General features: G+C 46.2%; 1 protein-coding gene across 2 annotated transcripts in view; it reads left to right on the plus strand.

Annotated features, from left to right (window-relative positions):
* The window catches only part of Adcy5 (adenylate cyclase 5), a 176260-nt gene that overhangs the window by 67991 nt on the left and 81570 nt on the right, over nt 1–26699 (plus strand). For both annotated transcript variants that reach the window (XM_070030054.1, XM_070030053.1), the window contains exons 2-3: nt 20977–21126; nt 23640–23761. In XM_070030054.1, coding sequence (XP_069886155.1) covers nt 20977–21126; nt 23640–23761 — 272 coding nt within the window. The remainder of the gene's footprint in view (nt 1–20976; nt 21127–23639; nt 23762–26699) is intronic.

The raw sequence follows: 26699 nt of genomic DNA on the forward strand, positions 1-26699 counted from the left end.
GATAGGAACTACAGCCTGAAGCCAAGTCCTGTCACCTGGGGGACCGGGGACAGGGAGGGGGGGGGTTGGAGGAAGGCTCCTGTCCTCTTCTTGGCTACATTCCTTAAGCTCTGAGAGTGTCTGTGAGGGAAGCTGGGACCAGTCTCAGGACTGCTGGCAGAGGATTTGTTTTGACAAGAACAATTCAGTTAAGTGACTTGCACTAACACTTGGGGTGCTCATAGCAAGGATCTGGCTCCTCTGTCAAAGAACTTTGCCCAAATTCACAGTACCTTCAGAGCAGGGAAGAGGAGAGGCACATTCTGTGAGAACCTGCAGGGAAGGGGATGAGAGTCTGTCCCTCCCCAGGCTACCATCTTCCCAGTCCTCTTCTAACTCTTGGGATAGCTCAGCTAAGATTCTCTTCATCCTTCTGGGTGTCAATCCAAAGCTGCATTATGCTGAGAAGCCAGGGGGTATGGGTAACACATAACAGCAGAGGACTTCTAATTTTACTGGATGGTTCAGAATGTGCTGGGTGATTTGTGACAGGCTTCCTCTCTTAATATTTGGCTCATGCTGAGTTTGGATCAGTCTGCATTCCTTGTGTTATATCAGCTGCCTGGAATGGCCATTGGTGAGACAAAGCAGTCTTCTTTTGATGTCAGAACCCCTTCCTCAGATTGGCAAACAGTCATTGATTCTGCTGCTTGCTAGGTGCTATGGGAGGTGCTGAAGGCTTCATGAGGCAGCCCCTGACTGGGTCGCTGGAGGTAACTTTGTTATGGACAATCCCCAGACCAGACAGAAGACCTTAGCTAGACAAGATGAATGTTGCATCGCTCAGCATCTCTAGTACTCTGTCCTTTCTTTTGCATTTGGGTTCAAGCAACCTAGCTTTGGCTGGGCACACTGGTGGCTCATGCCTGTAATCCTGGCTACTCTAGAGGCTGGGATCTAAGGATCATGGTTTGAAGCCAGCCCAAACAGGAACATTCATGAGACTCTTACTTCCAGTTAACCACCAAAAAGCCAGAAGCGGAGCTGTAACTCAAGTAGTAGAGTGCTAGCCTTGTGCAAAAATGCTCAGAGACAGAGCCCAAGCCCTAAGTTCAAGCCCCAGGACTGGCATGCACACGTGCGTATACACACACACACACACACAGCTTTGAAGACTTTGTATCTTACAGGTTTGACACACATCCAAACTTTTTAAAGCTCATTTGCTTTGCATAGAGGACTGTAGAGGACCTGCCCTAGTTCTGTATTTCTCTCTCTTAGTGTAGACTTCAAGGAATGGTTCTGTAGTTCTGTTGCTCCTTCAGCTCCTAGCAGGCTTACCTGTTCTGGCTACTGGTAGGGGAAATAGGCATGGGGTGGTGGTAGGGAGGCTGGTGTGCTTCATTCTTCTCATGGTCCTCACACTCTTCACTTGAGGCAGATGTGTTGCAGAGAGCAGGTGGTAGGGAGACTTGGACTCCAGTCTGCCTTTCTTCAGACTTGAGGCTCTTTCCATCCACATCAGAGGAGTGGAGGATGGTGGGGATGAGCCAGCAGGGGTTCCTCCAAAAGGAGGGAGGAGGGGCACAGTACTCTCTCTTCACCTGTCAGTCTGGGTCCCCTGCAGGGGCTGATAGTCTGCTTGGGTCAGTCAGCTTTTAGTCGCTAGGATAAAATACTAGAGAAACAACTTAAGGAGGGATTCATTTCGGCTCATGGTTCCAAGCCTTCACTCCCTGGTTAGTTAGTGCTATATAATTTTTAGTCCTGCAGCAAGGCAGAAGATGGCCAAAAGGATAGTAGAACATCGCAGATCAATTCATGGCAGCCAGGAAGCAGAGGAAAATCAGGAAGGGGCCAGGACCAGATGTACCCTTTGAAGTAGACACTCCCCCACTGTGACCTACTTCCCCCAAAGGAGCCCCATTCAGCTATAAACTCATCAGTGATTAATCTGTCCATGAGGTTAGCATCCTCATATCCAATCTCCCCTCAAATAGTGCCACCAACTGGAGACCAGACCTTCAACAGGGGCAGTTTTATATAGAAACCACAGTTCTGCCTTATGGGGCATTGGCATTAATGCTGTCTTCTGCTTGTGTCCTGGACTCTGAGTGGTCTGTGCTGTTCTTGACTCCTTTAGGGGGAGTAAAAGGGTAATGGGGAAAGTGGTTCTGTCCCTTGGCATTGGGCCTTAAGCCTTGTAGAATGGCGATCAAAGGATGATACGGGGTTGTCAAGGATGGCCTTTTTCCATCTCCTTAGTTTGAGGAAAGAAAGCAACTTGGATTGTAGAAGTGAAGGCGAAGAAAAGACTCTAGGAAGACTGAGGAGTTGCAGGGCAAGGGTCCCAAGCCCTGCTAGTGTTCTTACTGCAGACCCAGAGATGTCGCTTGAACCATCTTCTTAGAGATGCTTTCCTCTCAGTTCTAAAGCTGATTGAGGAAAAACTTGAGGCCCTGATGTCTATGAGATTTGGACCAGGTAAGGCTCCTCGGATACTTTCTCCTTTCTTTCTTTTGGTCATATTTAGCAAACAGAAAAGGAAATCCATGTTCCCACACTGGTTCAGGATAGGCCTGAACTTTCTGGGTCTCCTAAAGAGGTCAAGCCTTTACACAAGGTAGAGACTTGGCAAAGATCTGGTTCTCTGCTTTTAGATAAAGGACATGCAAATTCTTGTCCCATCGTTTCCCAGAGCCTAAGATAGGACAATGGTGAGAAGTTCCAAGCCCTATCTCTTGCAGGAGTGAGCCCCATCTCTGGAACCCTCTGACCCTCATGGGGGATCATGTCAACACCATGTGTTGTTTGTACAGGTGTGGGAGTGGCATTCTAAACCAGCAGTTTTTGTTCAGACATCAGGCCTGTGTTAGATAATCTGGGCTGCTGTGCACAGTGCCTCTGGACCTGAACCTGGCTCGGGTGTGGGCATGGGTCACTACCCTGTTTCTGAACCTTGGTGAAGCACTCAGCCCTGTACTTGGTGCTTGAAGACACTTGATAAAGTTCCAGTGTTCTTGTCTTCCCCACCCCCTGGCATTGATCGGATGGATTGGGTTCCCTATTTCTTGCTTCTATTGTCTCTAAATCTAGTAGACAGTGGAAGAATAATTGCTTTTTATGACATTTTAGATGATTCTCTCATTTAGTCCATCACCTACATCTTCATACAACCCTTGACAAGAGGATAGTATCTTTCCATTTCATAGGAAAATCTGAGGCTTACTGAAGATGAAGTTCCTCAGTCTCCATCACTCATAAGGGTCCTGAGCATATCCTGTCAAGCCAGAGCCCTGTTCTCTCCCCAAACTATATTTCATCTCCCTGAGATACTGCAGAGCTTGCATTCTCTTCCTCTGGGCCTCTATTTCCTAACACTCAGAGTGCGGCCACTGTACTTCCTTCCATAGTGAAGCTACAGCCCCTCTGTCTGCTTTGTCTCTGGTCTCAGTTCTGGGCTTCATCCCAGTGCTTGTCAGGAGCACAGCCCAGAAGCCTTCAGCTCTGTGTGAAGTGGCCTCACATTTTCACACCTCATCCACACCTGCCTTCCTTGGCTTTGTTCACTTTGTACATTGTAGGTTTTACTTTCTTCCCTGTAGTGGTGGTGGGGTGGGTGAGAGGGAGAGGATGGAATGGAACTTGAATCTGCAAAGTGTTGCTGTTGGCAGGGTATGTCAGGTGAGGGCCAAGGCAAAGACGTAATAGAGACACCAAGGAACAATGACTCTCGGAAGGTGGGATTATATTTCCTTCATGTCATGTCCTGATGTGGCCAGTAGGACTGCTCAGTTCCATGGGAGCTGCTCTACTACTTGTCTCAGAGTCAAAGCTGGGTTTGGGGGTCTGTCTGTTTTCCATCAACAGAAAGTGAAAAGATGCTGGGCCAGGTCAAGTGGGGAGAGGGTGAAGGTGGAATGAACCACACTGTGGAAGTTACACATATCATTACTGTTCACACCCTGGCCTGATTATCGGTCATCTGGCCACACTGGCTGCGAGGCAGGCTGGATATGGCCACCTTAAGGGGAAGACAGGCACTCAGCAAATATGTTTTACTTTGGAAAGAATTTAGATGGACCGCTAAGAGTCTGCCTTGGCCTTTTAAACAATAATTTTTAAACAAAGTTGATTTCATTTAGTCACCTAAAAGGGGGGTGGGTATAGGATTATAATCCATCAGAGTGACCTCAGCAGAGGGCAAATTCCTTTGGAGGAGAGGACAAGCAGGAGGGTTAGTCTTTAGGAATATTTGCTATCTTCTTCCTCCTTCATTGTTTTTTTCAGCAACAGTGGAGTTTATGAGCCCACCCCTTGGTGCCCAGGTCAAGAATCCATTGGCTCCTGGGAGAAAACTTAGCGATCTAAGCATGGGACAGAGGTGCTGCTGTGACCTCAGAGCCAGCCCTAGTTGCCCTTCCTACTTCTGGTTAGCGGTACACTTGGGGTGATGGAGACCAGAGGAGCCTCATGGATTCTCTCAAGGAGGCTGGATCATATCTTGGAGCAGATATCAGTACACCCCAAGGGGACAGCTGAGAGTCACGTCCTGTACTCTTTCTGTTTTACATAAAATGAAGCCTTACGGGACCCAAAAGCTGAGGAAGTCCCCCAGCTGGCCACCTGTAGAGGAAAGGGCAACACTTGATAATCTACCAATGGATCCTTTGCGGCTCCTGAAGCTTTCCATTCCCACATTATCCTGTTTTTCCAACAGGCTGGGACAGTTGGACAGGGCTTTGCCAACAGGATAGTACAGATCTCCCAGCGCACAGAACTGTGTACCCCACTCTTGAGGACACAGATAAGTCACACGGCTCATCTCCATGGTAGACACAGACTCCAGCTCTTAGCGGCCATGGCAGTTAGCATTGTGTTCATTTGTCCACTTTTGGTTTACTTTTAATATGGGCCTGGTTCATTCCCATAGGTGGGATCCTAGAACCTTCTCCTGCCTCATGTTTCATGTTTAACACCAGAGGCAGCAGTAGGAGCCTTCAGTGGGAACTGGAGTGTGTTCTGGTGTGAACTGGGATACTCAAGGCCATGGAAGCACCACATAGCCCTCAAATTTCCTTTTCCATATTTCATTAAATAAGGTGCCTTCTATGTGTCAGCCTCTGTGTCCTAGATACAAGGACACAATAAGGACAGGAGGCCTGGCTAGGCCACCAACAGCATCACCAGCCCCAACTTGTACTACATAGCTGCTGTGTTTGTAGTAGTATCCTGTTAGCAGGTGTCACTAGCCCCAGTGTAGAGATGAGGACATTGAGATTTAATAGTTTACATGTTACAAGGCCAGTTCAATGATCTCCTGGTGCCTAGGACAGCCCTTCGGTCTTTGTGTTTTCCTGCCTCTCTGTCTGCTACACAACCTCTGGGCTCCTGAATCCCTTCTGAGGTAGGTCATTGACAAGCAGTCCCAGCGTCTCCTCCATCCTGGGCAGTGAAGCAATAGGCCGTGAGCAGGACTGCTTGTGTAGTGCTGGCTGGTGCCTAGGCTGCCAGACACAGGGCCATAAATGCGTCTGCAGTCTGTATTCAGGACTTCAGGCAAGGTAAGCAACGGTGGCTGTTTTACTTTCTTTTTAGTGATTTTTTCCCCTCCTTCCAAATTTGGTCAACCTGAAGTGATTTTTTTTTCCCCTGTCCAAATTTGGCCAACCTGAATAGATCCTAGAATTGAAAAAGGAGGAGAGGAGGTATGGGTAGTTGTGTGGGTGAAAGTTAGGGAGAAGAAGGCCCCCACTTTACCTGTATGGGGAGGGAGCTGGAGCTCAGTGTTTTAAGTGGGGTTGCTTGCTTCCCTCCCCTGAACCCCTTCCCTCCACCTACACAGCCCACATCAGCCTCAGCTGTCACTGTGGCTCATACAGAACAATGAAAGCTTGTCTAACTTTCCTGGGAGGGAGAGGAAGAAGTTAAGGGTGGAGGAAGGGAGAAAGGGGGAGGATAATTGTTCTCCAAGATGAGATTTTTGGAAGAGAGAAACATTATTGCACTCAAATTATTAATAAACTTCTAGCCCACAGAACTTCTTGCCAGGCCACAAAGCAAAACTCTTCCTTACCCTGAAGGTCAGAGAACCATGGGAGAAGCAGTCTGTAGTTGAAAAAAGCTACTATCCAACTTCTCTAGAAAGCCTTTCCTAGGTATTCCCAGCCTGCTGCTCCTTCACCCTGTCCCCTCCACCCCAATTCCTGTCCTTGGTGTTCTGGACTGTATCTGCTTTTTTTTTTTCTGCTTTGGCATATGATTCCCACGCCTTGAATGGTAGATGAGGTGGGGCCATGGCCAAGATTAGATTCTGAAGGATTTAGGCTTCCTTTGGGATTCCCCATGAATTGGTTCCAGAACAGGTCAGAGTCTAAGATTTCCCACAGATCCAGACAGCTCAGATGGTAGTGGTGGCAGCTCTGTATGATCTCTTATGTGTGATGAAGTGTCTTAGAGCTATAGTGTATATGCCACAACAGTATGGAAGTAATCCTTCCATTACATTTCAGGAGATATGACATAGACGGTTTAAAAGCAGAGATTTCAGAACATCCTGTGAATGGCATCTTCACTAATCGCTGAATTCAAATTGTTCCCTGCCTGAACAGCCAGAGAATCAGTCTGTAGCCACTCCATAAACTTTCCCAGGTGGCAGAAACCTCAGCCCATCCCCCCACTGCCTCTCCTTTTGATGGATGAGGAAATCGAGGCTCATAGTGGAAACATGACTTCCCAGAGCCACAGGACTCATTGTTTGCAAATGCAGAATGAGCACTTGGGTCCTCTCAGTTCTCTTTCTCTGCACTGAGAACATTCCTCATTTCTCTTGGGGATTCCTCTTCTCCCCATGGTTTTAAATTCACATGCTTTTTTTTTTAAGCCCTCAGGTGTCATGGCATACCTAGAGAAGTTGGTTTTCAGTTTGAAACCCCAATCCAAGTCCTAGAGTTGTCTGCCATCACACCTCTGCTCCTACCTGAAACCTTCTCATCCCTTGGGGTATTAGGATTAAGCCTCAACCTCAGCATACCTTCTTCCCTTTTCTTCTTCCTTGATTCATGATCTGAAAGCAAGAGGCCACCCAAGGTGTGCCACAAATGTGCCCTCCAAAGTCTGCTATGAGTCTGGCATAGGAATCCAGGCTCTTGGGAAATTATCCTTGAGGGCCCAGAGGGAGACATCTCTGCTTTCTATAGCAACCAACTCTGAGCTTTTCGTACCCTACCTTGAATAGGTCTGCCTTCTACTTAGCTATCATGACTCTGAAATAGAGTTATGAGTCTTACTCATGTGCCATTCATGCCCCCAAACAGCTCCTTCACTACATAGAAGCCTCTCATTCTTACGAAGGATTATCCAGGCCCAGGAACTCCCATAGATGTCTTGCTGGGGGGCTCTTTTCCCTTTCCTTCTCAGGGCCCCAATCCCCTCGCAAGCTCCTGGTCTTCCTTTGTGCCATTTGCCTAGTTTTCTTTTTGGCCTTTCTACCTGTAGCATCTCCCTCTTGGCTGCCTCCTCCTAGTTGTGAAATGAATCCTCCTAAAGTTTTGGTCTGATCATACAGCCCTGGTGAATGCCGGCAGCATTTAGAGTTATAATCACAGGAGAGCAGGCTTCTGCTATAATATTAAGTGAAGAAAGCAGTAAGATCACAGCATCATGAAAGCAAAACAGAAAGGCTTGAGTAGATTAAAGAAAGAGAATAAAAGGAAATGTTAATACTAGTTGTCTTTGGGTGGGAATTGATTTTTGGTCTTTTCTGTGAACAAAAAAAATTATCTTCTATAATGAATGAACATTTTATAATTTGAAAAATTAATGTCCTTTTTATTTTTGCAAATACAGCCAGTCATCAAGGGTTCTCAGTGCTTCTGGCCGGTGTGCCAGCTCCTTCCCTTAACCTAGAACTCCCCTTGTGACTAGCTCTCAGCCCATATTATCAGCCCTCTCCTTGTTTACTCCACTCCAGCTGGTGTGGACCTTTTGTATTTCTGTTTGTGTTTCTTTACTTCTAAGGTTTAATCCACTCCAGCCAGTATAGACCCCCAGGAGTTCTCTGTGTCACCTTACACTTTGTCCTTTCAGCCCCTTACTCTGATGTTCTGCCCTGTGCATGGTCCTGCGCTGTCAGCGATACTGGCTGCACTGTGAAGCCCATGCAGCCTTCTAAGGTCTCTGTCCGGCCAGGGTTCCTCTTCCTTTTTGACTCTTTTCTCCCATTCAGCTTGCTTAGCCTGGCCTTACAGACATTTAAATTCTTATCTTCTCTTTGGCATATTCAAGGTAGAAGAACTTTTTTTACTTCTCGGTGAGTTCATAGTTTTCTCTCTACCTTTTACATTGTATGTATTATTAAAGAGTAATATGAGCTTGGGTACCTGTGGATCACATCTATAAGCTTAGTCACTTGGGAGGCTAAGATCTGAGAATTGCAATTTGGAGCCAAGTAGGGCAGTCAAATAAAAGGATATGAATGTCCTCTGAGGTTCTTTATATATATCACCACATTGTCAGTGTCTCTGCTGATTGGGGGGAGGGGCAGGGCTATTTCAAATACTTACATTCTAATTAACATTACCATAATAGCATGAGGGGTAGGGAACTTTCCTAATTTAATAGGTAAAATGGAGAGTTGTTTTTGGGTTTGAACTCGGGGCTGTTTGTTCACTAGGAAGGCATTCTTGCTATAGAGCCATGCCTCTAGGAAAAATAAGACTTTTATTTGTATTTTTTTGCTTACGAAGTTTCCTATTTTTATACCACATGTGTAATCATTTGTATTTTTACTTTGAATAGCTTGTATCCATATTACTCTTTTTTTAGTTGTTGTTAAGTTCCAGCTATTTTTTGACAGTACTAGGATTTGAACTCAGGACTTGATACTTGCTAGGCAGGTGCTTTGCTACTTAAGCCATGCCCTTGCCATATATTTTACTTACTTCTTGTGAATTTATGAAGTGTTTATACTAAGGGCATGACTCCCTGTCTTTTTTTTTTTTTTTTTTTTTTGCACACTGTTTGGGAGATTGACTTGATGGTAGAGGTTGGAGTGAGGCCTGCAGCACTTAGTCCCTCCCCTCAGCAGCCCCTGGGCCTGTGCCTGGCCAGCATTGGAATCCTGCAGAGCAGGTGGCCAATGAGGCCAGGTTTTTCTGGCATCTTGGTATCTCAGACATTTAGCTCAGTGCTCAACTCATAGACTTAATCAGTGTTGGTTGAATGAATGATAAGGCTTTCTTGTTTGTGAAGTACTGTTCTATAAAAGCTGTTATTTCTCCATGAGTTGTATATACAAACTCAGAGTTCTTCTCAGGAATAATTAATCAGTGATGACAAAAGTAAAGTATACAGTATGGCCACTTCATTTTTTTTATTGTGATTAAGTGATTATATAACTTCCCAAATTTCACAGTATCGTGGGATAGTGATGCTCAGTTAAAGTCACAAACACATTCTAACTTTCCTGGAGCAAACTGTCTATCACAGTCTATAACATTTATGAGTTCTATGAGCTTTGTGATACAGTTATTTCTTCCACATTGGGTGATATGTACATTTCTTTTGTTTTGCATAGCATCAGCTGTTCCCTCTTTCCCATTTGTTCCTTCCCTCCAGTATGGCCACTTTAAAGACACAGAGTGTGCAGCTTACAGAATAATGATCTCACTTGCTGTTATTACTATTTGCTTTACAAATTTAAATGAATAAAAACCACAGTGAGCTCACACTTAACTCTTACGAGCATAACTGTCATAAAATAAAGATAATAAGCAAGGATTGGCGAACATGTGGAGAAAGTGGAACTTTCATATAATGCTAGCTGGAAAGTAAAATGGTGCTGGTTTGGAGAACAGTCATCCAGGTTTTCAAAATGTTAAACACATCAGAGTTACTATGAGGTGTGGTCATTCCACTTCTGGATATACACCTTAGAGAACTGAAAATGTATCACCTCATTTAAATTTGCACATGAATATTGGCCCTAACAACATTACTCACCATAGCAAAAAAAAAAAAATGGGACACTATCCATATCTATAACTGATGGTGGGTGAATAAAACATGGTAGATCTACGCTGTGGAATTTGAACCATAAAATAAATGAAGTACTGATACAGATGTTACAACATCTATATTGAAAATATAACATAAGTGTAAAATGCTGTCTGTTATATGATTTCATGGATAGGTAATGTCTAGAATGGGTAAATCCATAGAGAGAGAAAGCAGGTTAGTGTTTATAGGAGCAGGGGGTGGGAACAGGCGCTGTGCATGATCGTGGGGCTTCTTAGGAGGGAGGCTGTGTGAGTGTTCTGGTCTGAGTAGGGAAGGTTGCCTAACCTTGTGAATACATTAAAATACTAAATTGACACTTTAAAAAGGTGAGTTTTGTAGTAAAAATGTGTTATATCTCCATAACAAAATAACTAAAGCAAGACTTGGCCTCATGAGATAGGTGCTGGCCATTCTCACAGTGGCAAGTGCCTTTAAAGGGTGTGTTGTGGAGGCTCCTAAGGATGCTCATGGACATCTGTCAGTGACTAGGAGTAGGTCCTACCTAATCAGTATTATTTTAGGTGACCAGATCTATGAAGAAGGCCTGAGGCAACTGGGAGAAGGTTGAAAGAAAGTTGAGTGTTTCTTTATTAGATAGAATAAAATAAAATGGGTCCTAAATTAGGTTGGGGATAAATAACCACCTAGTTTGGTGGAATCAGATGATCTCTGAGCTTGGAAAGATGAAACTGATCTTGGGTATACCTGTGCCTTGTTGTGTAACCACAGGCAGGGCCTCTGCCTTTCTCAGTGATAAACAGGATGGTATCTGTCCTCTGCCTTGTCTTACACAGAGACATGGTGATGAGGGTGATATGGAATATTACATGTGAATGCATTTCAAGGCCTGGAAATAGCTGTGCCCACTTATGTCTTTCTTTTTTTTAAAATAAGTTTTTATTGTGAGAATGCTGTACAGAGGAGGGGTGACAGTTACATGAGCAAGGTAATGGGTACATTTCTTATCAAACATTGTTGTCTCCTCCTTTGTTTATCCCCTACCATCCCTTCCCTCCCACCTCCACAACTACACTCCCCTCCACTCCCCCATCCCCCACCCCCTGCCTAAATTGTAAAGTTCGTTTTTTGACATAGCGTCTTGTACATCTCATGGTTGCTTTCTTTCCATTTTGATCGATTCTTTGAGATGCTGAGGATAGAACCTGGTACCTTGCATATTCTAGGCAAGTGGTAGAGTGCTAGCCTTGAGCACAGTAGCTCAGGGACAGTTCCCAGGCCCTGAGCTCAAACCCCAGGACCAGCATCCCCCCCCAAAAAAATTAAGTGTAGATGCGAATTATTCATTTGCTAGTATTTAATGCACTGAGCATAATAATTTTAAAGTTGTATTAATAAACACTCTTGGAATCATATTGTAGATTGACAGTTTCCAATACAGTGAATTAGCTGATGTGTCTGGGGTAGATGTTTAGCGAGGTACCTGGTCTAGAGTGAGACTTGAAGGAGTCTGAGCTTTATCTTAATGGAGACTGCTGGAGGGTCTTTGAACAGACAAGTATGATGTTGAGGTTATCATACAAGGCATACAGACTGGAGGCCCTGCAGGAGGCATCTTAAACTGGGGGTGAGGGTGGTTCCTGAACTAAAGAGTGTGACAGTCCAGGAGCAATAGATCTTAGCTAGTGTGGACAGGAAGGGCTTCCTGCCGGGCAGGCCTCTGGTAAGAATGAAGAGAGCAGAGGGGTGAGCTGGCGCTCCTGTTTGTCCAGAGCTGGAGGCTAGAGTCCATCACCGGTATGAAAGAACATTTATCACAACAACCCCAAAGAGCTAATAATGTGGCTTTGGCCACCAAAGACACAGAGCAATCTTGATTCTTTGCCAAGGAAACATTTTAGAGGTAGTATTGCTTTGAGGATTAAAAAAAAAAGACATTAAGCACCTAATTGAATATGGTACTGTAGACAAGGAACCATGCTGGCAAGTCTTAGAGTATATCATTTAAGGCTGTCTTTCCTTGATTAATTTGATTTTTGTATCTTAGTGGGATTCCACTGGTGTGTTCTAACTTCACACTCACACTGTGGAGGACAGATGAAGTCTCCTGTAGGACTGTATGTGTGTTAGCTAGCGTGCTGTAAACTGGGAAGGGTTTGGGGCAGGAGGAGTCACAGGTTGGGGTCAGGCGGGCAGGCATATCTTTCCATTCCCCCAGGAGTTGCTGTTCCCCGTCCCGAGGGTCCTAGACTCTGCTGGCTCCTTGAGTCTGGGTGGGTGGGTGGGTATGTGTGGGGAATCACATACGTCTTCTCTGGCTTGCAGTCATTGTGGTGACTTGAGATTGTAACGTCTATCAGAGAAAGTGCTGGGGTTTCTCTGCCCACTGATCAGCAGGCTCTCCTCAACCTCTCAGAGGAGGAATGGGGTGGAGCAGGAGCTGGGCTGCCTGAGTGTTCTTCAGGCTCACCAGGCACAGGGTAGTCAGGTTGGGGTGGGGTGAGTGGCTTGAAAGTCTCCATGGTAGGGTTGCCAGGTAAAACATGGGTCACCCAGTTCCACTTGAAGTGAGTGGTACCTACTTATATTAAGAATGATTCATTATGTGTTTGCACTTCAAATTTAGCTGAACATTATGCTCATCTTCCATTTCTGAACCACAGAATCTGTGTCCCTAGGGAACTGTGATCCCTAACCTCTCACCACTGTCCCTGTGAAACAACCACACTGCTAAGGGAATCTGAGTGAAGTTCAAGAGCAAATTGCACAGGGTCTTCCCAGCCCTCATCTTCTATTTCCTTATGTCCTTCTACTCTAGCCCCATTTTTTCCTCCTCTTTCCTGTCTTGTACCATTTCCAGGATTGTAAGGAGTCTCTCACAGTGGTACCCCATGAAAACTCTATAAGGTCAGCTGCTTGGATTTCTTTGAGTCTTCTGCCAAGAGACACTGCATAAACCTAGCACTGTAACTTCACACTCATGGCCCAAATCTAAGCTTGTAGCCTGCCAGCAGCCAAGAGATTGGCTTTCAGAAGTGCTGAGGTTTGAGAACTATTAAATATTCATCGTAATCTATCCTGGGTTTCCACATTGAGAATAGAATTCCAAACATTCTTCCCCTGGTAGAGCTTCTCCTAATGTGGTCTCAGGACCACCTGAGCCTGGTCTATCAGCAGGGCATGCTTGAAAAGCTGATGCTAGGGCTTCCTCCCTCCCTTCCTCTGTCTCTGTCTCTGTCTCTGTCTGAGTGTCTCTCTCTGAAATACATGCAGGTATGCACTCACACATGTGCACATGTATTTTGAGTGGTTAAATATGTCCTGTGTGGCCTGCAAGGCTAGGATCAACAACCAGTTAGGCCCTTTACCTGTTTTGAAGCATCAGCAATCTTTCCTATCTTTACACCTGTGTTATTTACCAGTGAAGACTTTCTTGTAAGGATAAGGCTTATACTTACTTTAGTGTATTTGCCTCCTTGGGACTATAGGAAAAGGCTTGGTATATGTGGCCATTGTACATAGCATCCTTTTGCTTGAGGTTTGAGATTATGTGTGCACAAGATTTCTTCCCCATGGGCTGGGAAGGTGGCTCAGTGGTAGATTGCTTGCCTTGCATGCATGAGGCCTTGGGTTCGATTCCTTAGCACCACATAAGCAAAAAAGAAAAAATCCGGAAGTAGCGCTTTGGCTCAAGTGGTAGAGCGCTAGCCTTGAGCTGAAAAGCTGAGGGACAGCGCCCAGGCCCAGAGTTCAGGCTCCACGACCAGACCAAAAAAAAAAAAAAAAAAAAAGATTTCTTCCCCGTTTTGTGCACAGAATTCCATTAGCTTCAGTTGGGGGCCAGTCTCTCTCCACAACCTAAGTATATGCATAGGATCCTTACTACTGCTACAACACAGATTTCCTGCCTTTTGGTGGATGGGAGTCAGAATGGGGAGATTGGGGAGGGAAGGAGGAGAGGAAAGAGACTGGCTGAAAATCTCTTTACTCAAGATCCTTCTCTCTTGGGCTGGGAAGGTGGCTCAGTGGCAGAGCGCTTGCCTTGCATGCATGAGGCCCTGGGTTTGATTCCTCAGCACCACATAAGCAGAAAAAGCTGGAAGTGGCGCTGTGGCTCAAGTGGTAGAGCGCTAGCCTTGAACTGAAGAGCTGAGGGACAGTGCCCAGGCCCAGAGTTTAGGCCCTATGACTGGCAAAAAAAAATCCTTCTCTCAAATCCCAGCACCCTGTAGCCACTCACCTGGTTTTGAGTTTCATGAATGAGGTGAACACCACAGGATACTTAGCTTAGCAAAGCCATTTGGACCCCTATTGAGTTTCAGCCATAGGTTTACCTGGATTTGCACTGTCTGCTACTATTGGGCTTCTGGCTGTAGAAGGGGTCAGATTACAGCAGGAGAGACCAGGGATTAGGACTGCCAGCTGATAATTACCTTGGGGTCAAGTCTCAAAACTGGCACTGGCCTCTTTCTTGCTGTTCCTTTCCTGTCCAGCCAGTCCCTTACATTCTCTCTCCTAGACTCCTGTTCTTTTTTTCACAGAGATAATTTACATATAGTAAAAGTCAGCCTTGTTGGCATATAACACAGTAAATGCATATAAATCTGTAAGTACTAATGCAATCTGGAACTATCCCATCACCCCAAAAGATTTCCTCATGCTTGCCCTTTGTAGTCAGCCCCACCCCTGTTCCTACACTTGTACTGTTGCTTTTCCCAGAATGCCATATGAATGGAATCGTATGCTACGTAGTCTTTTAAGTCTGGCATCTTTCATTTAAGCATAATACCATTGAGATGGGTCTGTGTTGTGTGTTCCAATTGCTCACTCCTTTTTATAGCTGAGTAGTTGTCCATAAACATTCATACACAGATTTTTGTGCCAACATAACTTTTTATTTCATTTGAATGAACACCAGAGACTGAAGTTGCTGTATCACATGGCAGGTGCATATTTACCTTTAGGAAGCGTTACAGAACTGTTCTCAAAACTGGCTATATACTTTTAATTCACTCTAGCAAGGTGGAGGAATTCTAGTTCTGCCTCTTCACCATTATTTGATATTGCAGGTTGGCTTCCTTCCTTCCTTCCTTCCGTCCTTCCTTCCTTCCTTCCTTCCTTCCTTTCTTCCTTTCTTTCCTTCTTTCTATTTCTCTGTTTATTTCTTTCCTTCTCCTTCCTTTTCCTCCTCCTCCTTCTCCTCCTTTTCCCTCTCCCTTTCCTCCCTCTCCCTCTCCTCCTCCTCCTCATTCCTTCTTTATTTCTTTATCCTCTTCCTCCTCCTCTCCTCCTTCTCCCTCCTCCTGCTCTTCTTCTTCTCCTCCTTCTCTCCCTCCTCCTCCTCTTTCTCTTTCTTCTCCTCCTCCTCTTCCTCCTCCTTTCTTCTTCCTCCTCCTGTCCTCTTTTTTTTTTTATTGTGAAAATACCGTACAGAGGGGTTACAATTACATGGGCAAGGTAATGAGTACATTTCTTATCATTTGTTGCCTCTTCCTTTGTTTCCCTTTCCCATTCCTTCCCATCTCTTCCTCCTCCTCCTCCTCCTCCTCCTCCTCCTCCTCCTCCTCCTCCTTCTCCTCCTCCTCCTCCTCCTCCTCCTCCTCCTCCTCCTCTTCCTCCTCCTCCTCCTCCTTCTTCTTCTTCTTTCTCCTCCTCCCCTTCCTCCTCCTCTTCCCTCCTCTTCCTTCTTCTTTCTCCTACTCCATCTTCCCTCTTCTTTCTGCTTTTCCTCTTCCTTTCCTCCTCCTCCTTTCTTCTCCCTCTCCCTTTCCCACTTTCCCCCCATTTTTAACTTAATGTAAAATTATCTCTTTTTTTAATTGGCATTTTCCTGATGATTAATGCTGTGAATAACATCTTTCCAGGTACTTATTGTCAGCCTTATATCTTCTTGAGTAAACAAGATATTCCAGGTTTTTTTTTTTTCTGCTTTCATTTATCTATTTTTAGACAGGTCTGGAACTTAAATGCAAGACTTTGTGATTGCTTGGCAAATGCTCTTTCACTTGAGTCATACTCCCAGCTCCTTTTCCCTTAGTGTTTTTTGTTTTGGTTTTTGTTTTTTTAAATAGGATCTTGTGTGCTTTTCTTGCTAGGAGCTGATCTTGGCTCATGATCCTCCCAAGTAGCTAGCTATGATTATGTGTATTCCACTACGCCAACTTGTTTTTTGAGATAGTCTCTCTTTTAAAAAGTGGGTTTACTAAACATTCCTTGTGGGACTGGTTTGAATTTTCCTTATAAATTCTGGGCAGTACTTTTTTAGAATCAAACATGTCATTTGCAATACTTTTCCCAATTCTATGGCTAATTCTTTCATTATCTTAACAATGTCATGTGTGTGTTTGTGTGTGTGTGTGTGTGTGTGTGTGTGTGTGTGTGTGTGTGTGTGTGTGTGTGTGTGTGTGTGTGTGTGTGTGTTGATGTGATTCGAAACTCAGGACTTTGTGCATACTGGGCAAGCATTCTTTCTGAGCTACATTCCCAACCCAATTTTGAATAAGTCCAATTTAATCTTTTCTTTGGTCATTTTGCACCCAAAAGGTGTACTTAGAAATAATTGCCCAGATCAAGATCATAAAGATGTATTTTATGCTTCCCTTTCGAGTTTTATAGCTAAAACTCTCACATTTAGAGATCTTCATTTTAACTCAATTTCACGTATCTTATGAGTCAGGGGGTCCAGCTTCATTCTTATGTATGTACGTAATCACTTATCTCAGTGTCATTTATTGAAAAGATTGTTCTTCCCCTCTTCATACCGTTGCTAAAAACTATCAAATAAGGTTATATTTCTGGATTCCATGTTCTGTTACCTTGGTCTATTTTCTATCCTTATACCAGTACCACACTGTCTCAATTATTATACCTTTATAGTGAATCTTGAAATTGGATAATGTGTGGTTTCCAGCGTGGTCCATCATTTTCAAAATTATTTTGGCTGTCCTCATTGTTTTGATTGGAGTTGTGCTATATTACAGATTAGTTTGGGGATGCTGATGTCTGAATAATATTCTGTTTTATAGTTAATAACGTGTCTTCATTTTGCTTAACTTTTAAAAATTCTTGTGTGAGTGTATTCTATAGATTTCAGTGGGCACATCTTGCACATTTTGATATATTTATACTGTATGTAACTATTTTATGATTTTTGATGATATTTTATTTTATTTTAATTTTATTGTCAAGGTGTTCTACAGAGGGGTTACATAAATAAGGTTGTGAGTACATTTCTTGTTGAATATTGTTGCTTTGGTTCTCCCTTTGTTTGATGATATTTCAAAATTTTCACTTCTGTTGTTCATTGCTTGTGTATAGAAACACAATTAATTGCTTTGTATATTCATTCTATGACTCTTTTTATTTTTTTTTTTTGGTCTGGTTGTGGGGTCTGAACTCTGGGCCTGGGTGCTATCCCTCAGCTCTTCAGCTCAAGGCTAGCGCTCTAACACTTGAGCCACAGCGCCACTTCCGGCTTTTTGCTTTTTGCTTATGTAGTGCTGAGGAATCGAACCCAGGGCCTCAGGCATGCAAGGCAAGTGCTCTATCACTGAGCCACCTTCCCAGCCCTCATTCTATGACATTTCTGCAGCTGCATGCTAATTCTGGTAGCTGTTTTGTAGATTCTTTATATGTTACTACACAGACAATCATATCTCATATCTCTTCAATCTATATATTTTTTTCTTTCAGGTGGTCCCCTGTTGCCCAGGCTGGTCTTGAATTTGTGGGGTCAAGTGATTCTTCTGCCTCAGCCTCTTGAGTAGCTAGGAGTAGAGGCATGCATGTACTATCATGCCTAGCTCCAGAAATCTGTATGTCTATTCTTTCACTCTTGTACTACTCGGATCTCCACTGTGAGGTTGAATAGGAGTGACAAGGGAGAACAACTTCGTTCTGTTCTCAGTATTAGGGAGAGCATTCACCTTTCCCTCCATTACCTATTAGCTGTAGATTTTTAAAAATATACCATTGATTAGATTAAGTGACTGACTTAAGGGATGATAGATTTTTGTATTTTTGATCAGACGAAGAGACTGATTTGGTGAATTTTTTAAAATCATAGATACATGTTGCATTTTGTCATTTTTTCAGTAGCTGTTGAAATATCGGTACTGTTTTATTTTGTTAATATGTAAGAATGCATTGCTTGGTTTTTGCAGTTGAGTCAGCCTATGTTCCTGGGATCACCTGACTTGGTCATGTTGTATTGTGATGCATTACCTTTCCGAGGCTAGCTCCTTCTGTTGTCATTTGCAGTCTCTCCAGTCTTACTCCTGTCATCTGCCACCTCCTCCTTTCACACAGATATTCCCTAACCAAAATATTCTTCATCATTCACTTCCTCATTTCTTTTTGTCTCCTTATATGTCACTTAGAGGTCCCCAGTTCTTCTTCTCATAATCACTTGTTTTAGAAGATCTTCCTTTGGAGTCAGCTCTGGCCTGTCTGTTTTTCCTGCCTCTGCTACCCCTTGGTTCACCAGTCTTTTATGGCTCCCATTGTGAAAGTATTGTACCATGTTCTTTCAGTTTGAGCCATATCTTCTCTCTGAAGAATCAGAGAGCCTGCATTATTTATCCAGGGCTGACAAAATGTACTTCCTGTGCCTGCAAGCCTCATTATACATCGCCCTAACTTAGAGTCTAGCATACACCAAGCCTTCCCAGAGGTTTTCTCCATTGTTTCTTCATTGCTTTCTTCCATCTAAGCTTTCCCTTCCACTTTTTGTTTGGTGTGAATCAATTTCAGCCTCATAATGCTGGCTCTCCTTCAGTTTTTATCAGTTCTCTCCTTGACCTAGATAGTTTGGGTTGCTACCAGAATGCCATAGAGGTGGCATTAAGTAGCTTATAAACAAAAGAGATTTCTTTCTTATAGTTCTAGTGGTAGAAGTCTAAGGTCAGAGGGCCAGTATAGCCAACTTCTGGTGAGAGCCTTTTTTCAGGTTGCAGATGGCCATCTTCTCATATCTTCACATGACAGAGAGTAGAGGCAAGGGAGAAAGCTTGTCTCTTCTTACCAGGGCACTAATCCCATTCACGAGGGCCTAATCACCTCCTACTTCTAATGTCATCATACTAGACATTAGGATTTTAACATAGGAATTTTGAGGGAGCATAAACATTCCATCTAGAGCATTCTTCAAGTGGCTTGCAAGTTCCTGTTGAATAGGCAGAGTTGTTCTTCCTTTGTCATGACTAGGTTTTCTTATACCATATATTTTCATAAAATTATGGTGATAGGATTGAAGAGTGTAGCTGGGAGGTTGTAGGATTGCAAGTCAGCAGCAAGTAGCCAAAAGAACAAATTGAGGAGCTGGTCCCCCGGCCTGCTCCTCCTCATAGGCACATCCAGGAAGCCCATGGGGTTCAGAGTATTCGTCAGCCAGGAGAAAGCCAGGCTCTGAAATGGGAGACAAAGACTCTTCCTCATTCTAGAGCAAGGCAGATAACTTCTAGAAAAGCTCAAGGGAGAGATGGTATCATAGCCAACACATGTGGCCTCTGGGTCTGAGCTTGGGAGGACTTGAGTAAGAATCAGGACCATCTCAGCGTGTGATCTTAGGTAGAAGCCTTCAGGTAGAGCACAGACCTGAGTTGAAAACAGAGCCCTATATCTGAATTTGTCCAGAGACAGAGGTCCCAGAAAGGAGTGTGGGAGTCACCTGCCTGTCCACTGCCAGGTAGCTGGAGTCCCAGAGAACAGTGCTGGTTTTCCTCCAGGATTGGGGACCGACAAAGGCTTCGCAGAGGTGGAGGGACCACAAAGGAAGGTGCAGGGCCGTTTTGGGGTTGGGACTAAGAATCAGGCCTGGGCAGGGAGGCAGTGAGGTATAGCACAGGTCCCCAACTCCTGCAGTCCTGAGCATCCTTGCATGGCCCCTGGCCATGCACACTGAAGTAAAAGAGGACCAGGACCAGCAGGCTCTGCTCCACAGATGCTTTTTACCTGCCAAGATCCATTCTGACTAAACATCAGCTCACAGAGCTCTGAATTATGTGATATTTACTTGCTTTTGTGGGTTCTGCTGTATCAATTTGTTTTCCCTTAGCTTTGCAAAAAGCCCAGCCTCTTCTTTGCAGGATGGGTGGTTGTATTTTTCCATATACCCACCTCGGTCAGCATGGAGAAGGATCTTTGAGGAGCAGGAAGAGGGCAGACACCTACCCACTGGCACTGGGGTTATCAGGAAGCTTGGGCTGGTGCAGAGAAAGAGGGCAAGGGTAAGAAGGAAGAAGTTGAACCCCACTCAGGACGCTGATCCCCACTGACCAGATACGTAATCCTTTCATTCCCCAGGGTATAGCAATTCTAAAGCTGATGGGTGGCCAGCAAGTCCTGGATTTAAGGGACCAGAGTGGATCTGTACGAGTCACAAGCCACAGATTCTCTGGAAAGAACCTTTTTTTTTTTCCCCTGCAAGGCCAGATTCTATCAGACTTTCAAAAGTGAAGTCCCACTACTTCATAGAATCTCCCTCATGAAACCCCTATTTCCTCCAGGACACATTTTATTTATTTACTTATTTATTTATTTTTAATTTTTTTGGGGGGTCCAGTCGTGGGGCTTGAACTGTGGGCCTGGGCGCTGTCCCTCAGCTCTTCAGCTCAAGGCTAGCGCTCTACCACTTGAGCTACACCGCCCCTTCCTCCAGGACACATTTTAATATGGGGTATTATGGTCAAGGCAGTATGATTATTCAGTGATTCTGTGCCCTTCAGGGTTTTGAGAACACCAGAAAACTAGGAGGATCATTTGGCTTTTCCATGTGTCTGGCTGTATATATGGGGTATATGGGAGTATATGGGTGTATGGGCTATATATGGGGTATCCTTGGCATTTATTTGCTAGTAGCTAAGTATGTGCTCGTTAAGTTGTGGGTTGAGGACTTTATGCTTAGGATGATTCAGACCAGGACTCTTGTTACCAGCAGTTGCTGCAGGCCTGAGCTCAGTGTGATTTGTCTCCCCTCTGCAGCTTGTCTCCAATGTCCTCATTTTCTCCTGCACCAACATTGTCGGCGTCTGCACCCACTACCCAGCTGAGGTCTCCCAGAGACAGGCCTTCCAGGAGACCCGGGAGTGTATCCAGGCACGCCTCCACTCACAGCGGGAGAACCAGCAGCAGGTGAGTGAAGCCCTCTTGCCATGGCATGGCCAGGCAAGGGGCAGTGGAGAAAGAGCCAAGATCTGCTTCAGTACCCCATGGGCTGCGTTCATCCCAGCTGCCTAGCTCCAACCCCCAGGAATGTTTCCCCTGTGGAGAGCAGGCATTCCTGGCTCTGTGGGAAGCCTCTTGGCCCTCCTGACCTTACCCATATTCTCCACATGCATGCACATTGCCTTGTGCTTTGCACATAAGCCAAGCAGCAAGGTGGTTCTCTTCCCCTTCCCTCCCATGGCCCCATGAATTAAAGGGAGGAGAGCAGGTAGCATTTCTAGCTGGGATGGAGATGGGTCCCCTCTAGGAGGGAAGAGAAGAAAGGACGCGGGTACCATGAACACCCCTAGTGCCCACACCAGGTGCTTCCTCTTTGCCCAGTTCTGGGCATGGTGGTTTAGAGAAGGAAGATGTTCCATTCATGACTCAGGTCAGGCTCCCCAGTGAGCCCTGGACAAAGGGACCAGCCGCTCTTGGATACCTTTCTCTGGTCAGGCAGAATTGGTGAAGGCTGATGTCACTTTCATGGCTCCAGCTGTTCCCACTCTGGGAGCAAGGTCCTATTTGGGGCTCAGGTGTGATCACCACTGTCCCCTCTCCTGTGTGTGGACAATAGAGGTCTATAACTATAGTATAGAATTGCTAGCTCTCAGCCCCGGTGAGAGCATGGGCAGTAGCAGGGTGGTAGGTCTTCATGCGCCTGGACAAAGCATGACTTGTACAGTATTGTTACTTACAGACCTCCCTCCCCAGCCCTTGGCAAACATCACTGGAGCACTTCCATGTGCCAGGTCCCATGGCAGGTGTGAATATGGAAGGTCTGCCTTTGAGGTGGCACAAAATGGGCAGTGGAGAGCACACTGCAGCTGCTCTGCAGTGCTGTGTGTATGTGTGTGTGTCTGACTTGTTGGATACATAGTCCCCGAGTGAGGTGAGCACATCCCACACCGTGAAGGAGGACTCTCAGTCCCCGAGTGAGGTGAGCACAGCCCACACCGTGAAGGAGGACTCTCAGTCCCCGAGTGAGGTGAGCACAGCCCACACTGTGAAGGAGGACTCAGAAAGGGAAGGACACATTCCAGTTCAGCAGGACTGCGGTGCTGGATACTAGGGCTCAGCCTGGGGTTGAGGGGAGAGAATGCGCCCCAGAGGTAAGATCTGAAAAGTTAAAGTACTTTATTTACATGGTTAGGTCTTGACTTAGGTCTCTGCCTGTGGTGGGCAGAGCGTGGGGTGTGAAAAGGTGGGAAGGCGAGTCTGGTTGGGGGTTTTAGGTCAAGGTAGACAAGACATCCAGGTGGGCAGCCAGAGGCCAAGGACCCTGGGCAGGAGCTGTGGGAGGTGGTGTTCGAGCTGATGGACAGTGGACGCTTGGCAGTGTGTTGGCGGAGGCAGGAGTGGCAGGAAGAGATCATAGATGGGGAGAGTTCTGTTTGGCACTGGAGAAGGGAAAGGAAGCAGAAAGGACACCGCAGTAGTAGAATCTCAGATCCACCTGGAAGGGGGACCAACACCAGGTGCTACGTGATGAGCATGAGAGGGCTGAGCTGGAGGCAGCTGAAGCAAAAGGCCCAAGAGAAGGGAAGTGGGTGAGTGAGCCTGTCACCGCCTGCTCTGGAGTGAGGGCGGTGGTGGGCCTCACGGAGCCCATCCTACATGGGGGGCAGGTACACATCTTGCACAGGCCCAAGAGAAGAAGCTGAAAGAGGCAAAATCCAGACCCCATAGCCGGCTGGCCTGACCTGCCATGATGGGGTCCCGTCCATCCCTTGTCTCTGCTTCTCCTATCCCCTATTCCCAGGTCGCTGGCTTAGGCTTCTCTGGGTTCCTCAGAGCTGGCTTGCTATCTCTCTTTTCATGAACTGTCTTCCCCATGTGGAATTGGAACATCACTGGTCCTTCCACGCAATCTTCTCTGATGACACTGTCTGACCCCCACCTAGGTCAGGTGTCTGCGCAGTATCCTCATAGAACCCTCTACCCCCATGAGCCAGACCCTTTGTGAAGGATGAACCTTGCCAATTGGGACTCTTGGTACTCAGAATGGTATCTGGAACATGGTAGGGACTCAGTGAATTCTTGATAACTGAGTTATTGAATAAATTTCACTTAATCCTGTCAATAACTCTCCCTTTTACAGATTACAAACCTCTTGTGGGTCAGAGGACTTCGGTAGTTTGTACAGGGTTACATACCAACATTCAGTTTCTAGCTCAGGATGTGTAGTCCTCACAGGTGCACCCAGGGAGCAGGGTGACAAGCTCAGAGGAAGTACCAAGAGGTGTCCAAGAGAGCCCCAGTACATGCACTGTGGCTGGCCTCTCCCTCTCCACTTGCATTCCAGGTGCTATCCTTGGGAGCCCCGGGAGAGCCTGAGCAGTCTTCCTGGGCTAAGGGCAGGACACAGATGCGGATGAGAGGAGGCTCTCCAGGCACAAGGAAGAGGAGATGATGAACAACACGTCTGTTTCCCTCCGCAGGAGCGGCTCCTTCTGTCTGTCCTTCCCCGTCACGTTGCCATGGAGATGAAAGCAGACATCAACGCCAAGCAGGAGGATATGATGTTCCACAAGATTTACATCCAGAAGCATGACAACGTGAGGTAGGGGTGAGGACAAGGTGGACTCCAAGGGAGACATCCCCCCTCTTTTGCTTTTAAAGGGCACAGCCTGGCAGACTGACTGGTGACTTGGAGCCTGTGTTGTCTGGCCCTGACCAGCCCCATTCCTCTGTATGCCAGGTGAACCATCACTGCGCCCTCTTTAGCTTCCTTCCAGGGCTGAAGGGAGCATGAAGGCTGCAGGAGCGGATTGAGAGGGAGGGGAAAAAGAAAAAGCAACACTGGCTGCTTGGGGAACTCCTAGCCTGACAGGGGAGACAGAACGCATCAACATGGGACCCCCATGCGTCACAGTCTTCATCACCCCTGGCAGCTTGGGTGCCTTCTAAGCCTAGGCAGGTCAGGTGCTATACCAAGTACCCCTAATCTTTTGTTTTCTTTTTGGCAGTGCTGGAGTTTGAACTTGGGACTTCATGCATGCTAAACAGATGTTCTACCACTTGAGCTACTCCACTAGCCCCTTTTCGTGTTGATTAATTTTGAAATGGGGTCTCATTTTATGCCCAGCCTGGCCTGGACTTCAATCTTCTCTACTGTTGGTGCTCCCCTCTTTCTGGGATGACAGGCACGCACCACTGAGCCCACAACACTGGTAGAGATGGAGTCTCTGGCCTTGAACTGTTATCCTCAATTTTTGCCTCCCAAGGAAATAGGATTACAGGCTCACTCCATCCACTGCCCAGCCTTACAGATCCATTTAATATCACTGCAAGATGAACCAAACAATACTCCCAATTTCCAGATTCAACTCAGAGGGATAGAGATACCTTTGTTTAGCTGAGGATGCTGAAGCCAGGGTTACACCCAAGTCAGCCTTGCAAACTAAGCTCACACTCCTCTCCCTGTGTATCAGCTGCCTCCCTAGACAGAAGCCGCTGACAGCAGGGACATGCAAACAGATGTAGATTAATAGACTGCAAAATCTGCTTATGGGTTCCACCGGGACATGAAGCGATACAGTGGCCTTCATCCAGCAGGGCTCCTGGAGAGCCCCTAATCCTCCATATGCCCAGAAAAGGAGCCACTGTGTGAGTTTCCAGTTTCTTTCTCCCTGAGTGAGTGAATTCTCCCAAAATTTGAGCCCTCTAAGGTCGCTGTAAACAGAACCTTGGGAGGTTTGGGCTGCATTTTCAATAAAGGGAGTCAGTGGGTCATATAAATTGTTACAGAGAGAGACAGAGACAGACAGAGAGAGACAGACAGAGAGAGACAGAGAGACAGAGAGGGAGAGAGGGAGAGGGAGACAGAGAGGGAGAGAGGGAGAGATGGAGAGTGTAGTGGGGGGGACTACTCTATATTTCATGCAGAGGGGAAGAGTCCTCCCCAGCCTCCCCAATGTGCCCTGGGGTTACAGACTGCTGATCTGAATTTGTATATTCCATCTGTCCCTCACAACTGGGAGGCCACATCTTTGTGAGAAACATGTAGGCGCACCACATATTTGTGCTCAGTTTCCAGCCCCCTGCAGCCCACCCGTGCTCTATGTCTGGAAGGGCTGTGTAAGCAGCAGCAGCCTTAGTCTCCCAGGCAGAGGAGTTACCCCTAGGAGGCTGAGCCCAGAGAGTGATAGAGGCAGAGAGGTGGCTGGTGAGCCAGTCGGGAAGCACGCATGCTGGCTTCTCTGCTGCTCCTCACATCTGCCTGTGTGTTCCATGTGCAGTAGACACTTGGGATCAAGCAAGCGCCTGCTTCTGCAGAACAGACTTCTCCCAGCCAGAGAGCTTCCATGCATTCATTCGGTCCCCATTGTGCAAGTGAGGAAACTGAGGCACTGAGAGTAATAACTTGTATAGAATCCCACAGCTGACCAAGTAGGAGGATTGCTCCCCCAATTAAACGCTTTCTGCTTTCAGAGTCTATTTAGCCTGACTCTTGGATAGATGGAATGTGAAGAGAGAGGGGGAGAGGTATGTGTGGAAAGGAAGAAATAGCCTTTCTGATTAGGACAGAGACTCAAATTTAAGATGGGGAAACAGTGGCTCAACAGTGAGCCAACTCTGAGCTCACCCTTTGTGGAATTTTCTCTCAGTCCAGTTTTGTCTTCTCTATCTCACTGGCCCTCGCTATTGTCCCTGGAAGAGCCAGACAGAAGGTACATTCCTTGTTTACTCCTAACTCAGCAGAGTTTTCCGAAGCTTCTATTTAAATGTAAAGCACAATACGAAAGAAATCCAGAAAATTTACCACTCAGAAACAGCCTGGCAAAGTAAGGAAAAGGCTCTCTACTTGGCATAGCAACACCTCTGCTGCGCTAAGCCTCCCCTGTGTCTCTGCCCAATCCCTGCCATCTCCTTTAGCCCCTCTGCCCACGGGCAGGCATTACTCCCCTTTCCATCCCGCAGCTGCAAGCCCTGAGCCCCCTTCCAGTTAGGGCATTTGATCTGAGGGACTGACTCAGGCCTGGTCACAGTGATCCTCTCAGGGAATGGCAGCAGTCCCTCCTACCCTATCCCTTGGTGGTGGTGACTTTGGGTGAAAAGAACCAGTGCCCTAATCACAGCATCCTGAGCCTCCCCATACATGAGTCAGGCCCCAGCCACAGTGAGGGTATATGTGTCTAGGATGTACCAGGATCAATAACAGCAATCAGGAAAGAGATGAAAGAAGAGAACTAAAGGCCACAATTCTCCTGGGCACTGAATAATCACCAGGGAGAAAGGCGGCTGGTGCACATCAAAGGGTGTGGCATACCACCGCAATCTTAGGCAAATATCTTAGGCAGCTCACTGTGGACCCTTAGCATGCTGGGGAAAACAAGCGCTTTTCTGGGCTGGGTTTTGGGGTTGGAGTTGGCTTGGGTTGGGGGTTGAATAGTAGTGAGGGGCACCATAGTTTAAAGCCACACTGTGGCACCAGGATCTTGGAGATCTCATGGGGTTCAGGTTAAGTGGCTTTGCATGTCATTCCAGCTCTGTTGTAT

This window comes from Dipodomys merriami, unplaced genomic scaffold, assembly GCF_024711535.1.
Source record: "Dipodomys merriami isolate MVZ:Mamm:240054 unplaced genomic scaffold, mDipMer1.0.p SCAF_2, whole genome shotgun sequence".
NCBI classification, from domain to species: Eukaryota; Metazoa; Chordata; class Mammalia; order Rodentia; family Heteromyidae; genus Dipodomys; species Dipodomys merriami.